Source organism: Hyalella azteca, unplaced genomic scaffold (assembly GCF_000764305.2).
Source record: "Hyalella azteca isolate HAZT.00-mixed unplaced genomic scaffold, Hazt_2.0.2 contig5504, whole genome shotgun sequence".
NCBI classification, from domain to species: domain Eukaryota; kingdom Metazoa; phylum Arthropoda; class Malacostraca; order Amphipoda; family Hyalellidae; genus Hyalella; species Hyalella azteca.
In genome coordinates, this window is record NW_025935693.1 from 1 (window position 1) to 10,869 (window position 10,869).

The 10,869-nt window shown below is 36.1% G+C and overlaps 1 protein-coding gene across 1 annotated transcript; it reads left to right on the plus strand.

Moving 5' to 3' along the window:
- Positions 1–2,123: 2,123 nt before the first annotated feature.
- LOC108674000 lies at positions 2,124–9,317 on the plus strand. Its single transcript, XM_018161895.1, has 10 exons — positions 2,124–2,261; positions 2,583–2,657; positions 3,510–3,533; positions 3,774–3,884; positions 4,137–4,251; positions 5,078–5,197; positions 6,019–6,117; positions 6,500–6,667; positions 7,502–7,749; positions 8,551–9,317. The coding sequence occupies exons 2-10, from the start codon at positions 2,613–2,615 to the stop codon at positions 8,662–8,664; spliced, it is 1,044 nt and encodes a 347-aa protein (XP_018017384.1). The 5' UTR covers positions 2,124–2,261; positions 2,583–2,612; the 3' UTR covers positions 8,665–9,317.
- The last annotated feature ends 1,552 nt before the right edge of the window (positions 9,318–10,869 follow it).

The window sequence follows — 10,869 nt, forward strand, 5'->3', positions numbered from 1 at the left end:
AGGAACCGACCACCGCTCGGAACTGCTTAAAATTGAATCTGCCGATTTTGCTCGCGCAGAACCCAACGTCAACTTGTCCGCATAGCTGGACAAAAAAAGACGACCGCACTGCGCGCAAAAATTAAATCATCTGATGTTTATGTAATTCTTGGTGAGAAATTTTAAATTTCTCACAAAGTTAGTAAACTGCCAAAACGGAAAGCAAATTGTCAAAAAGAATTTCAAATTTAATAACAAAGATATTTTTTAGGTTGGTTATTACCATATTACAAGTTTTCAGTGTTTATAGATGAAATTATAAATTGAAACAAAATTGTAGCAAACTTAAAAAGGCTGAAGATTTCAAATTTTTAATATTGGCTGAAAATACAGGGTTTAGAAATAAGTTGTCTTTTCGATGAATAGCTTGGGTTTTTCGTAGTGAAATTTATAACAGAGACTAGCGTCTTTGTTTGTTCAAAAACTTTAGATGATCAGCGCTACAAACAAATTTCATTTGTTAACTTCAGCATTCAAAATTTGATTAAAAACTACTTTTCAGATGCGAAGGCGGGGATTTCAATAAAGCTTATTTTATGTACATTCATATATGATTTATACGTATAATTTCCTAATATTATATATACAGTACTTAGTTTAAATTTCAAAATTTTTAAGTTAGGAAATCGTCAATTTTTACTAAGAAAATCAAATAATTATTCATAGGTTATAGTATTCTCATGCCATCCGCTCATTCAGGCTGATATTCATGTCTATTTTTTCAAACCTTAGTCATCATTGCAATCGTCCACGTGGATAAAACGTGATCGATTCAGAAAAAACTTTCCCTAGTAATTTCTATACTAACTTTTACTGGATTTTTTTTTTGTTTGCTGTACTAACTTTTATTGACACACAAATGTTAACTTCAGGCTAACGTTATTTTCTAATAACTGTACAATGTACATTCAGCGTCAGCAGATATAACGCAATCTAGGTCTTGTTACGTCACAGTTTCCTGCTGCAGCACACGTGTCATGAAAAGAGACTAACCGCGTTTAAAGAGCGGCTAATTTCGACGTGTACAGAGCGACTAATAAACGTGTAAAAAAATAACTAATCAATGTGTAAAAAGTGACTACTCAACGTGTAAAGAACGACTCATTAACGTGTTAAGAGCGACTAATTAACGTGTAAAGAGTGACTTATCAACGTGAAAAGAGCGAACAAACAACGTGTAAAGAGGTTAATCCACGTGGCGTATAGTTTCGACAAACCGCTTTGCTCGTACATATTGGACACACAGAGCACACACTTGTGTGGCAACCGTTCGACTGCAGTTGTGTGAAGCGGTGCGTGCATAACATTTCTGGACACTCAACGTGGCAGTGTAGTTTCTGAACGAAGTGCTGCGCTCCGCTGGTATAGTCCCGTTATTCGGGCAGAACGAATAATTCGTATAATAAGCGATGGTAACTTTTATTCAGTAGTCGTGTAAAAAATATTCTTTGTTGCACGATTTTGAATCATGGTTTTTTCATATATTGGCGAGAGTTCCTAATAATACAATCAGCTTTTGATTGGAACAATGCCTTGAAGGGTTATTCGAAAATAATTTTTGACAACTTTTCCGAACAGCAAATTTTATTTTTACATTAATTGTACTTGAAGATTAATGAGAAACATTAATTTATACGATGGATTCTGTAACAAAAGATGGACATTTTAATGTTTTTTCTTAAAGTTTAATTTATATATCAAAAATTTTTGGTGATATTTTTAGGAAGAATTTTTTCGCATTTTTTAGGAACATCCGAGCTCTCTAAATAAATATTCATTTTAAATTAATTGCTTAAATAGACATATTAGAAAATTCACCCAATTTATATTTATTTCACCCACTTTACCTCCACATTTCATGTAGTTCGGTGATACCTAGCCGCCTCATTTCATATAGTTCGCGGTACCGCTACTGAAGGCCTCTACCGTTATTAGGTCGTTACTTGAACTCAGGTCATTATATGTACTAACTTGCGCTTCTCTAATTGCATTCTTTAGTCAGAACATGGAAAAAATGTACATTGATATCTTTTGAAAATCATAATTCCTATTATTAATTTATAACTTATTTTTCAGATATTTTAGTACTCTTCTAACTGAATCGTGTAAGTCTTATATGACGTAAGCCTCATCAGTGTTTTGTACGAGACAGTTCGTGGTACGCCAGTTGTAGATCAAGACGCAGTCACGTCTCGTCTCCTTGATTTATTTAAAGGGTTAAGGTGGGTGTCGCATTTCTAAATTAACTTGACTAAATTAGTACCCACGCCAACACTTGTTCTTTAAGCATAATAGTAACACCTTTAAATTTTGTGATACATATATTGAGAGATAGCCATGCATAAGTGGGGTCATAAAGAAAAATTAATTCGAATGGAAGTGAATTGGAGAATAAAGTTGTTTTATCATTTAACTTTGCTATTCGTTGCGTTGCCAGTCATTTGTTGTTATTCGTTAATTGATATTTCGTTGCAAATGTTTTTTGACCCTCATGCTGCAATTCGATTCGAACATTTGTTGAATGAACTAAACTTTTTTTTCAGCATCCAGAGGAATCCTGAAAACTGTCTAAAATGAAGCGCACTCACATTCTCGCAGCCCTGACTGTCTTAGCTGCGGTACGTTGGACGATGCCGTCGCCATGACGAGTTGGAACGAAGTCTGATTGTTCAATTTATTTAAATACGTATTTTTTAAGTTGAAGGTAAAAAACATATAATTATTAGTGTTGAAACAGACCGAACAAGCATCGAGTACATAAATTTATGGAGCTTCAGATACTTTCCTAGTATCGATGAAATCTTTTGTGCTGTATGATGCTCTCTAGCTGTGTAATGCTTTAATAGCGGCAAAATCCATATGCAAATCGCGGGTACATTTCTTACACAAATAAATTATTGAATTCACCTTACGATTTGGAATTGTTTTTAAGGTGATGTTACGTGCTACAATCTCGTTTTTACGTAATGAATAAGGACCACTTGTGAAAAGATGTGAACGTAAATGCATGACAATGAAATATCGTAAATTTTTATTCCGAAAATAGAGGAAACTTGAGTTTGTTGCTTTTACCTTCGTTCGTTGCCAAATTTTTTATATGCATCAGTATATGAAGATTGAATTTATACATTTTGAAACCCTAAGAATAAATTCCTGTGTTGCTCAGCAATGTGATAATCATTTTTCAATATTAGTGTACTATTTAATTGTTAATTGTTAAGAAATAACAAACCATGCGGTCTTCAAATGAACCCGATTAAAAAAATAACTGGCGCTGCTCTCTGCTTTCTTTGAGAGAATCCATAACATAATTTATAAACACAATATTGATTATATTTATTTAATGAACATGTATTGTAGTGTTGATGATAACAAACTGGGTAATTTAGGCGACACTTTCAATATCCTGAATATTTGTAATTAACTCATTACGAGACTAAAAATTTCTTACACGAGTTCATTTCCTGCAGATGGCAGCACTGGCATCGAGTCAGGTGAGCGCTGGAGACGACGTCGGACGACTTGCCTGCCTTTAATAATCTAACTAACCAAAAATAAGTGAATCTTCTTTTAAAAAATCGAATCGCTTTTACATGCTTTGGTTTTAATTTGGATGTTATGTTATTCTTTATTAAACCTTGAACAATACTAATCATTACCTCTTTATTAATCATTAACTATAGTCAGCTTCTCATCAATTCTTTTATTATTCAACAAAGAAATAATTTTTTCAGCATGTTAGCGTCAGAGCGCCAGACCCAAGCCGCGCCCTGAGCTGCGCAAGACGCTCGGTCAGCGTCATCTTCCAGCGATTCGCCGCCAAGTTGTCTGATGGAGCCAAAGTGGTGGGTTGCATGCATCATATCTTGTGACACATCAGTACTGCCAACCACTATACGAACAGACGTGATATTATTTATTTCTCACGCTCCCGGTTAAATTGCAGAATTTCTATTTTTCAATATTTTTTTTACTTTACAACACATATTTCTGGGTAGCAGTGCTCCGGGATTTCTATTTTCACAATATTTTTTTCGTCTTATAACCCATATTTCTGGGTAGCTGTGCACCAAAAGCTTGACCTCCAATTTGTGCAGGTCTTCGAGCTCTTCAGAGTCTCTCAAGAAGCTTTCGATGTAATGGTTACAAATTCACGCACGATGGCAACCGGTTTAAGCTTCATGCAGTGCGCAGGCGGTGTCAATTCTCGAGGTTAGTGTTTATTGAATATTTTTTTTGTCCATGACATTTTTCAGCAAGCATTTTATTTCCTGGTATTCACTCACTCAGATTAAGAGACCCTCGCTGACACGCCCTTCCTCCATTCTTTTGTCATTTGTTCTCATGCCCTGGCCTGCTACACTAGCTACTACTCGACCGTATAGCGTGTTACTAGGAACTACACTATAGTAACTACTCGACCTTAAAAGCATATTTCTAGTAACTATTAGTTAACCACCTGAATACCATATCTGACCTTCCGTACAAACACTGAACTGTCATTATTAATACACCAACACTCAAATCATTAATCTCGAGTATTTGGTGCAGCTTAAAAATCCACCTCAATCGAAAAACTTTTACTCAGAATCTGTATAATTACATACTATCTATCATCAGAGTCAACACTTAATGCATTTTTTTAATTCTGATTTTATAATTGGCTATATTTGTTAGTGTTTTGCAGTTATTTGGTACAATTTTCCTTCAAATTCAAAACCTCAGAAATAGCGGTTTTGAAGCGAGCCCCATCAATGTGATATTCTAGTAGGAAACTATGACTTCTCCTTCACTTGCAGAAATGTCCGACAGCTCCGGATTTTAGTGAAAAATACTGACGTTATTCTTGTTGTTCCGTCTCGAAGTTAAAGTTATGATCACTTTAAATTCACTAAAGTTATGATGTTTTGGTAGAAATCGAAAACTACTTCTAGTAGTTTTCGACTAGACTTCTAGACTTCTAACGCAAGCCCTATTAGTCAATAATATTTTTTTATCATATCATAAATTGACGAATTATTTGTAATTTTTCTCTCAGAACACGCGTTTTCCTATGACGCTGCCGGGGTCTGCAGAGCTCATAAGTTGCGTGGAAGCTTCTGCTGCGTTGCCGACGGCGACATTAACGTTTACGTTCGCAAGGACTTCGTGCAGAATGGTCGGTATCTGTTGCTGTTATTTTTATCTATTGCAAGATAAAATGAACTCGTGCATCCAGCAGTTATTTATTAATTTTTTATTTACGTATTAATTATTAGTATTATAATTATTTTTCACACACCAATTTCATGGTTCCTTGAAGGAAAGTAGTTCATTTCGATACCTATTTCCATAATTTATAAGTTTTTGAACAAATAGGATATATATAACGTTTAAAATAATCACGGCAGGAACGCATCAAAAAGAGTGGTAGCTCAAAAAAGATGAATGTATTAAAGATGCTGAACTGGATTTTTCTCATTCATTTGGCGTTTAGACAAGTTATTCGAGGGTCGCTGTTCGCCTTTTTTGGAGAGTTTTTGCTCTCGGAACTTCCTGCGATAAGAGAACTCGTTTTGCCGCACCTTTTACTCACATACTGTCAATTGAAAAATTTTGAAGTAAAACTTGTAAAAAAGTGTACAATAAAAAAATTTTCTCAGGACCTACAAACGCAATTTGTACGCAAAATATTTGGAGCATCTAACAATAATATTATGAAATAATAACATTTTCGCATATAGAAACGCGATTTTTCATGAATGCACCTACGGTGAGCTGGAATAACAATCAGTTTCATGCATTTATCCTTTTTGTCCTATCTCTTAGATTTCTCTGGCAGCGAATTGGATGATTGATTTGAAATTATTTCTTTTGCCCTTTAAAGCTATTAGACGCATTATTTCACTTGCACTGGGCAATTTCGTATACGGTTTCATAAGAAATTAGCATCCCTTCATTCTTTACAAACTCGAATGACCTAACTTCTTCCGTACACAGATAGCGATACTGCGTATGTGGAACAAGGTAATAACCTAGTGGGATACATTCCATCGCTCCTGTTTACGCTCGAAGAGCTGAATGCTGAAGTGTTGGATGGTAAGTGAAATTGTCTGTCACTGCATGATAACTAATTTGCTATATTGACCAACTACTGCATGTCAATTAAAATGATCCATTTACCTAGTGAGAATTTCACACTTAACCTAATCGAATTTTCAAATCGAATGCTATTATTTATTCTACGTTATCAGAGGTTCAGTGTATCAATGTAACAGCTTATTTCGCTGTCGGAACTCAATTTTTAACGTAACAGACCAGCTCTTTGCAGAGACCAGATAAAGGCTTAATTGTTGTAACATCTTACTTTTTTACACGAGGCAAATCTTACTGAATTAATGTCAAAATATTCAGATAACAGCGCTTCAAATTATCGAAAATCAACCAGTACTATCATTAGGTTCGGATATTTTGCAAACAGATGGTAGTCTTTCATCCTTGGACGACACAAAGGTGATTGTTCACAAGGATGATAAGTTCTATCAGTTCACCAACACTCGTCACATCGACATCCTGACCTGCATGGCTCCCAACTCCTGCGGAATGAGGGCTGCAATAACAAAAACTGCAGCCATGAGTCACGTAGTTGGTGAGTAAATTACGTGTCATGAGTTGGGCGACTCTTGTCCCTAATCTATTGCATTTAACCGAAAAGTTTTGAAGCTTCACTTAGCATCCGGTTAGGTTGATGAATGCGATTAAGAAAAATTCATTCATTATAGGCAACAGTCAATAGGAAATTTTTAATAGTAAACAAAAAGTTCTCAAGGGATGATACATAAAGCCTGGCACCAACATTTGAATAAGATAATTAACTTTGTTGCTAAATTAGTGAAGGGAGTCAGTCTTGTCCTGCATTATTCAATTAAATATTTTAGTATAGTTATACAGGAGTGCATAAAATCAAACAGCGAGTAGTGTGCATGAGGTGGAATATTCACTTGATTCAAACGACAAGACGTGCAGTTTGAGTGATTGGTGGTGCGTAATACATTTTCAAAAGTAATGTCCTTTGAATTACATTCATTGCTACCAGTTACATGCACTAAGCTGTGTGACATGTTCTAACATTGGTAAAATCCTGCTTAGAAACTTTTTTTTTTGTATTGAATATTATTGAACTTCTGTTGTGGTTTTAATCACACCATGAGGCATTTGTTGTTCTCATCGTGATCACCGTGCGGTGTCTGTTACCATAGTAACGTGTTGCATCAATTACCGTTTTAGCGCCGAAGTTGATGGTTTCCCAAAAACAGAATTATCATTTAAACAAGTGGTTCAGTAATAAACTTTGCTTCATAACTAAAATTCACAAGTTTATACGTAGTTCTGAAAAACATTGATTTAGAGCATTGATTCAATAACAATATGATTGATGTACCGTCACTAGCTTGTGAAATTTAATTGGACTTGTACTCATCAGTCGGGAACTGTGGCAAGACAATCCAAGACCCGCTGAATTTCGGCGACCGTATCGTGTCCCACGCCGGCTACGGCTGCGTACCCTTCCCTGACTACGTCGAGGATTGCTCGCTCACATTCACAGTGGTCACATCTGTAGACGGTTTCCTGTGGGAAACTTCAGACTTCAGTAGAGACGGCTTATGCGATGGCTTCGAGATCACCTTAGCCTTATCCGGGGAAACGCCAAGGGATCTCTGCGCTTTGTCTGTGAGTAGCTGACACTTGATTATTCATAAGTCAATTGAAAAGTAACTCTAGACATAATCTTAGGAAGGATAATAATAATATTGAAATGTTGCATTTCCAAAAGGAACACAGAAAATGCTTATGTTATTGCCAGGAGAGCACCTGAAATATGGTGTCTTTTTATCTGGCTACTATATACAGTTTTGGTGGCAAGGAAAAGCTAATGGTAAGCACTTATACGCAATAATGATAGACAATTATGGTGCTCCGGCAATAATTTCGCATATTTTGACCCTCGACTCAAAATAATCAATATATTTTGCACATAAAAAATATTTGAATCCTGCTGTTCGTGACTCTCACCCATTATTTCTGTTGACATGAATAAATTAGAAAACGACTGGGAGCCGACTTTTTGAAAAGTTTTCTTTAGAAGGAAATGAAACGGCAAGAAAATTCACATCGCAGTTCATAAAATTTATCTACACAAGTACAATCAGTATTGAAGAATTGGCGAATAAACACATTCGCTCGAAATCTGTTTGGCTGATGTTTGCTCGCTTGAGATTTGACATTCATTTATTCCGATCATTCATTTATTCCTGCTGTGAAATGTATAAAAATAATTCGGAAGGCATAAAAATGCTGGTATAGCTGACAACTTGTTGGCGATAGTGAAAATAAGCGATGGTCCATTAATAATCACCAGAAACCTAAATAATCAGCAGAATTTCCTGAAATGACGATTTTTATGAATTGGTCGGCTTGTTTGATCATTTGAATGATAGCGTAATGAGATGTGGTTTCACTTTATTTGGGCAGGAAGGGACTGCTTATTCAATAGATGCCAATGTCCCGTATGTCCTGCGCATCAAAGGCACTGCGACAACGAATCGCAAGTTGGTCGGCTTCACGGCGACGTTATTGGAAGACTAGAGATCGTCCCGCCAAAACTCAGCCATTTGTAATGTCGACTTGACAGTCAATAATTGATCTAGATGTCTCTTCGGAATTCCATTCAACAATGTGTTCAGCAACTATTTCTTTTGGATTTTGATCTGAATTTGGACGTTTTTATCAATTAATTACTTTGAATTTTTATGTGTTAAACAATTATTTTATTTCAATTTTGATGTGTTCAGCACTTAATTCCTTTGGATTTGAAAGTGTTCAGCAATTAGTTACTTTGGATTTTAAAGTGTTCAGCAATCGATTCATTTGGATGTGTTCAGAAATTACTTTGGATTCGGATGTGTTCAGCAATTAATTACTTTGGATTTGTTGAAATCCAAATTCATTTATAGCAATTATCCGTTAAATACCTTTTTCAAACGCTCAACTCGCACGTCTGAAACGCATGTTGAATCGCAGATTTAAAATCGATAAAATTGTCTCTTTTTTTAAGTCAGAGTTTGTTTGAAGACAAATATTAACTAGAAAAATTATGAATTCGTCTAAGCTTTCAAGTGAGAAATTCATACACACCCTGCACCCGTGTTGAATTAATGAATTTCTGAAATTTGATTATAATTATGATTTGTGTGCTCAAGTTATTGGCTCTTGAAATAAATTGTTTTAGTTTGCTTGAATTTCAAGCTCACTTGATTCCTTTTCTTGGTGAATATCTTGTTTGACCCCCACATAGATCGAACTGACCGAAAATAGATTAAATTCACACATTCAATGAGTTGAGAGTAATTGAATATGATCTTGAAAATTTCAATTATGTTTATGATTTTTAATGGCTGAAAATCCAACATCGAATCAACTCAGTTCGCGAAAAGATGCTATAAATGGAATAAATTCCTTAAACTTATTGAAAATCCAAGATTATTTGCAATAGTTATAGGCTAATTTCATATCATGCCGAATAGTAGGCATGGATTTTATTGGCACAAGGAATTCATTTAGTATCTACAGAAACATGAAAAGAATAAATTCCTATATTTTGATGAAAATATAAGTTATAGGCTTACCTAATGAAATAAAGATTTTAAATCAAACATTTCAAATTCATATAATGTCATTTAATATATTCGTCTTACACAAGTAGTATTTGAGTTTGACTTTATTAGGTTTTTTAAAGTTTGATGGAACCCTGAGTTCATGTGCACCAGTTTCTAGTAAAAAACATTATTCATAAACTACTGCATGTATCCATGTATCTTTAATTTATACTGCATCAATATGAATATAATTAGTTCTTCAAGTTGGGTAAATTTCAAGTTCATAACTGACAGTTAAATTCTACATACTTGATTCGGAAAATATTAGCCAATTAACTGGAATTTATACCTTTGCTGTGAGAACATAAAATTTACTGGCAATCAGACTAATATGTCGAATAGAATACTTGGTTTGGAAAAAGGGTGGTTTTCTTGTCGACAGGACAGCGAAAAATGCATTTTTCGTTCGCGTCAAGCCAGTCTTGCGTTTTGCGAAGTTGTCTCGACACCGTGACAATTGAGGGAACTTGCAATTCCCAGTCAAAAATCGAAGGCGTATCGCCGGTGTATTGAAATAGATTTAGGTCGAGACGAACGGTCAGGGCGCCCACGTATCATCTCCGTAACATCGGCGAAGTGTCCACTTCTTAGGCTCGACGGTTCGCTCTTCAACGGCACGCAACTGCGAAGCGTTTCATAGACAGGCCGCGTGCGGCACCGCCTGTATCATCGGTGCAACGGACATGAAACTCCAGCGCAACATACCTGTACATGGTTGCTTCTAAATATTTATTTTAAAAAACCTCGGCAGTATATCACCGAGACCATTGCCTCTGCACTCACATACTGGTTTTGCATACATATTGCAACAAGTGGGGCAACTGAATGACAAAGAGGATCATTCAGACAAGAGTATATAGTAGCGTGCAGACAGGAGTGGTAGCGTGCAGACAGGAGTGGTAGCGTGCAGACAGGAGTGGTAGCGTGCAGACAGGAGTGGTAGCGTGCAGACAGGAGTGGTAGCGTGCAGGCACGAGTGGTAGCGTGCAGGCACGAGTGGTCCAGACAAGAGTATTAGCGTGCAGACAAGAGTGGTAGCGAATAAATTAGATGGTGAACGTGCACACTAGGTGAACGCACTAGATGGGGAACGCACTGACTAGATGGGGAACGCGCTGACTAGACGGGGAACGCG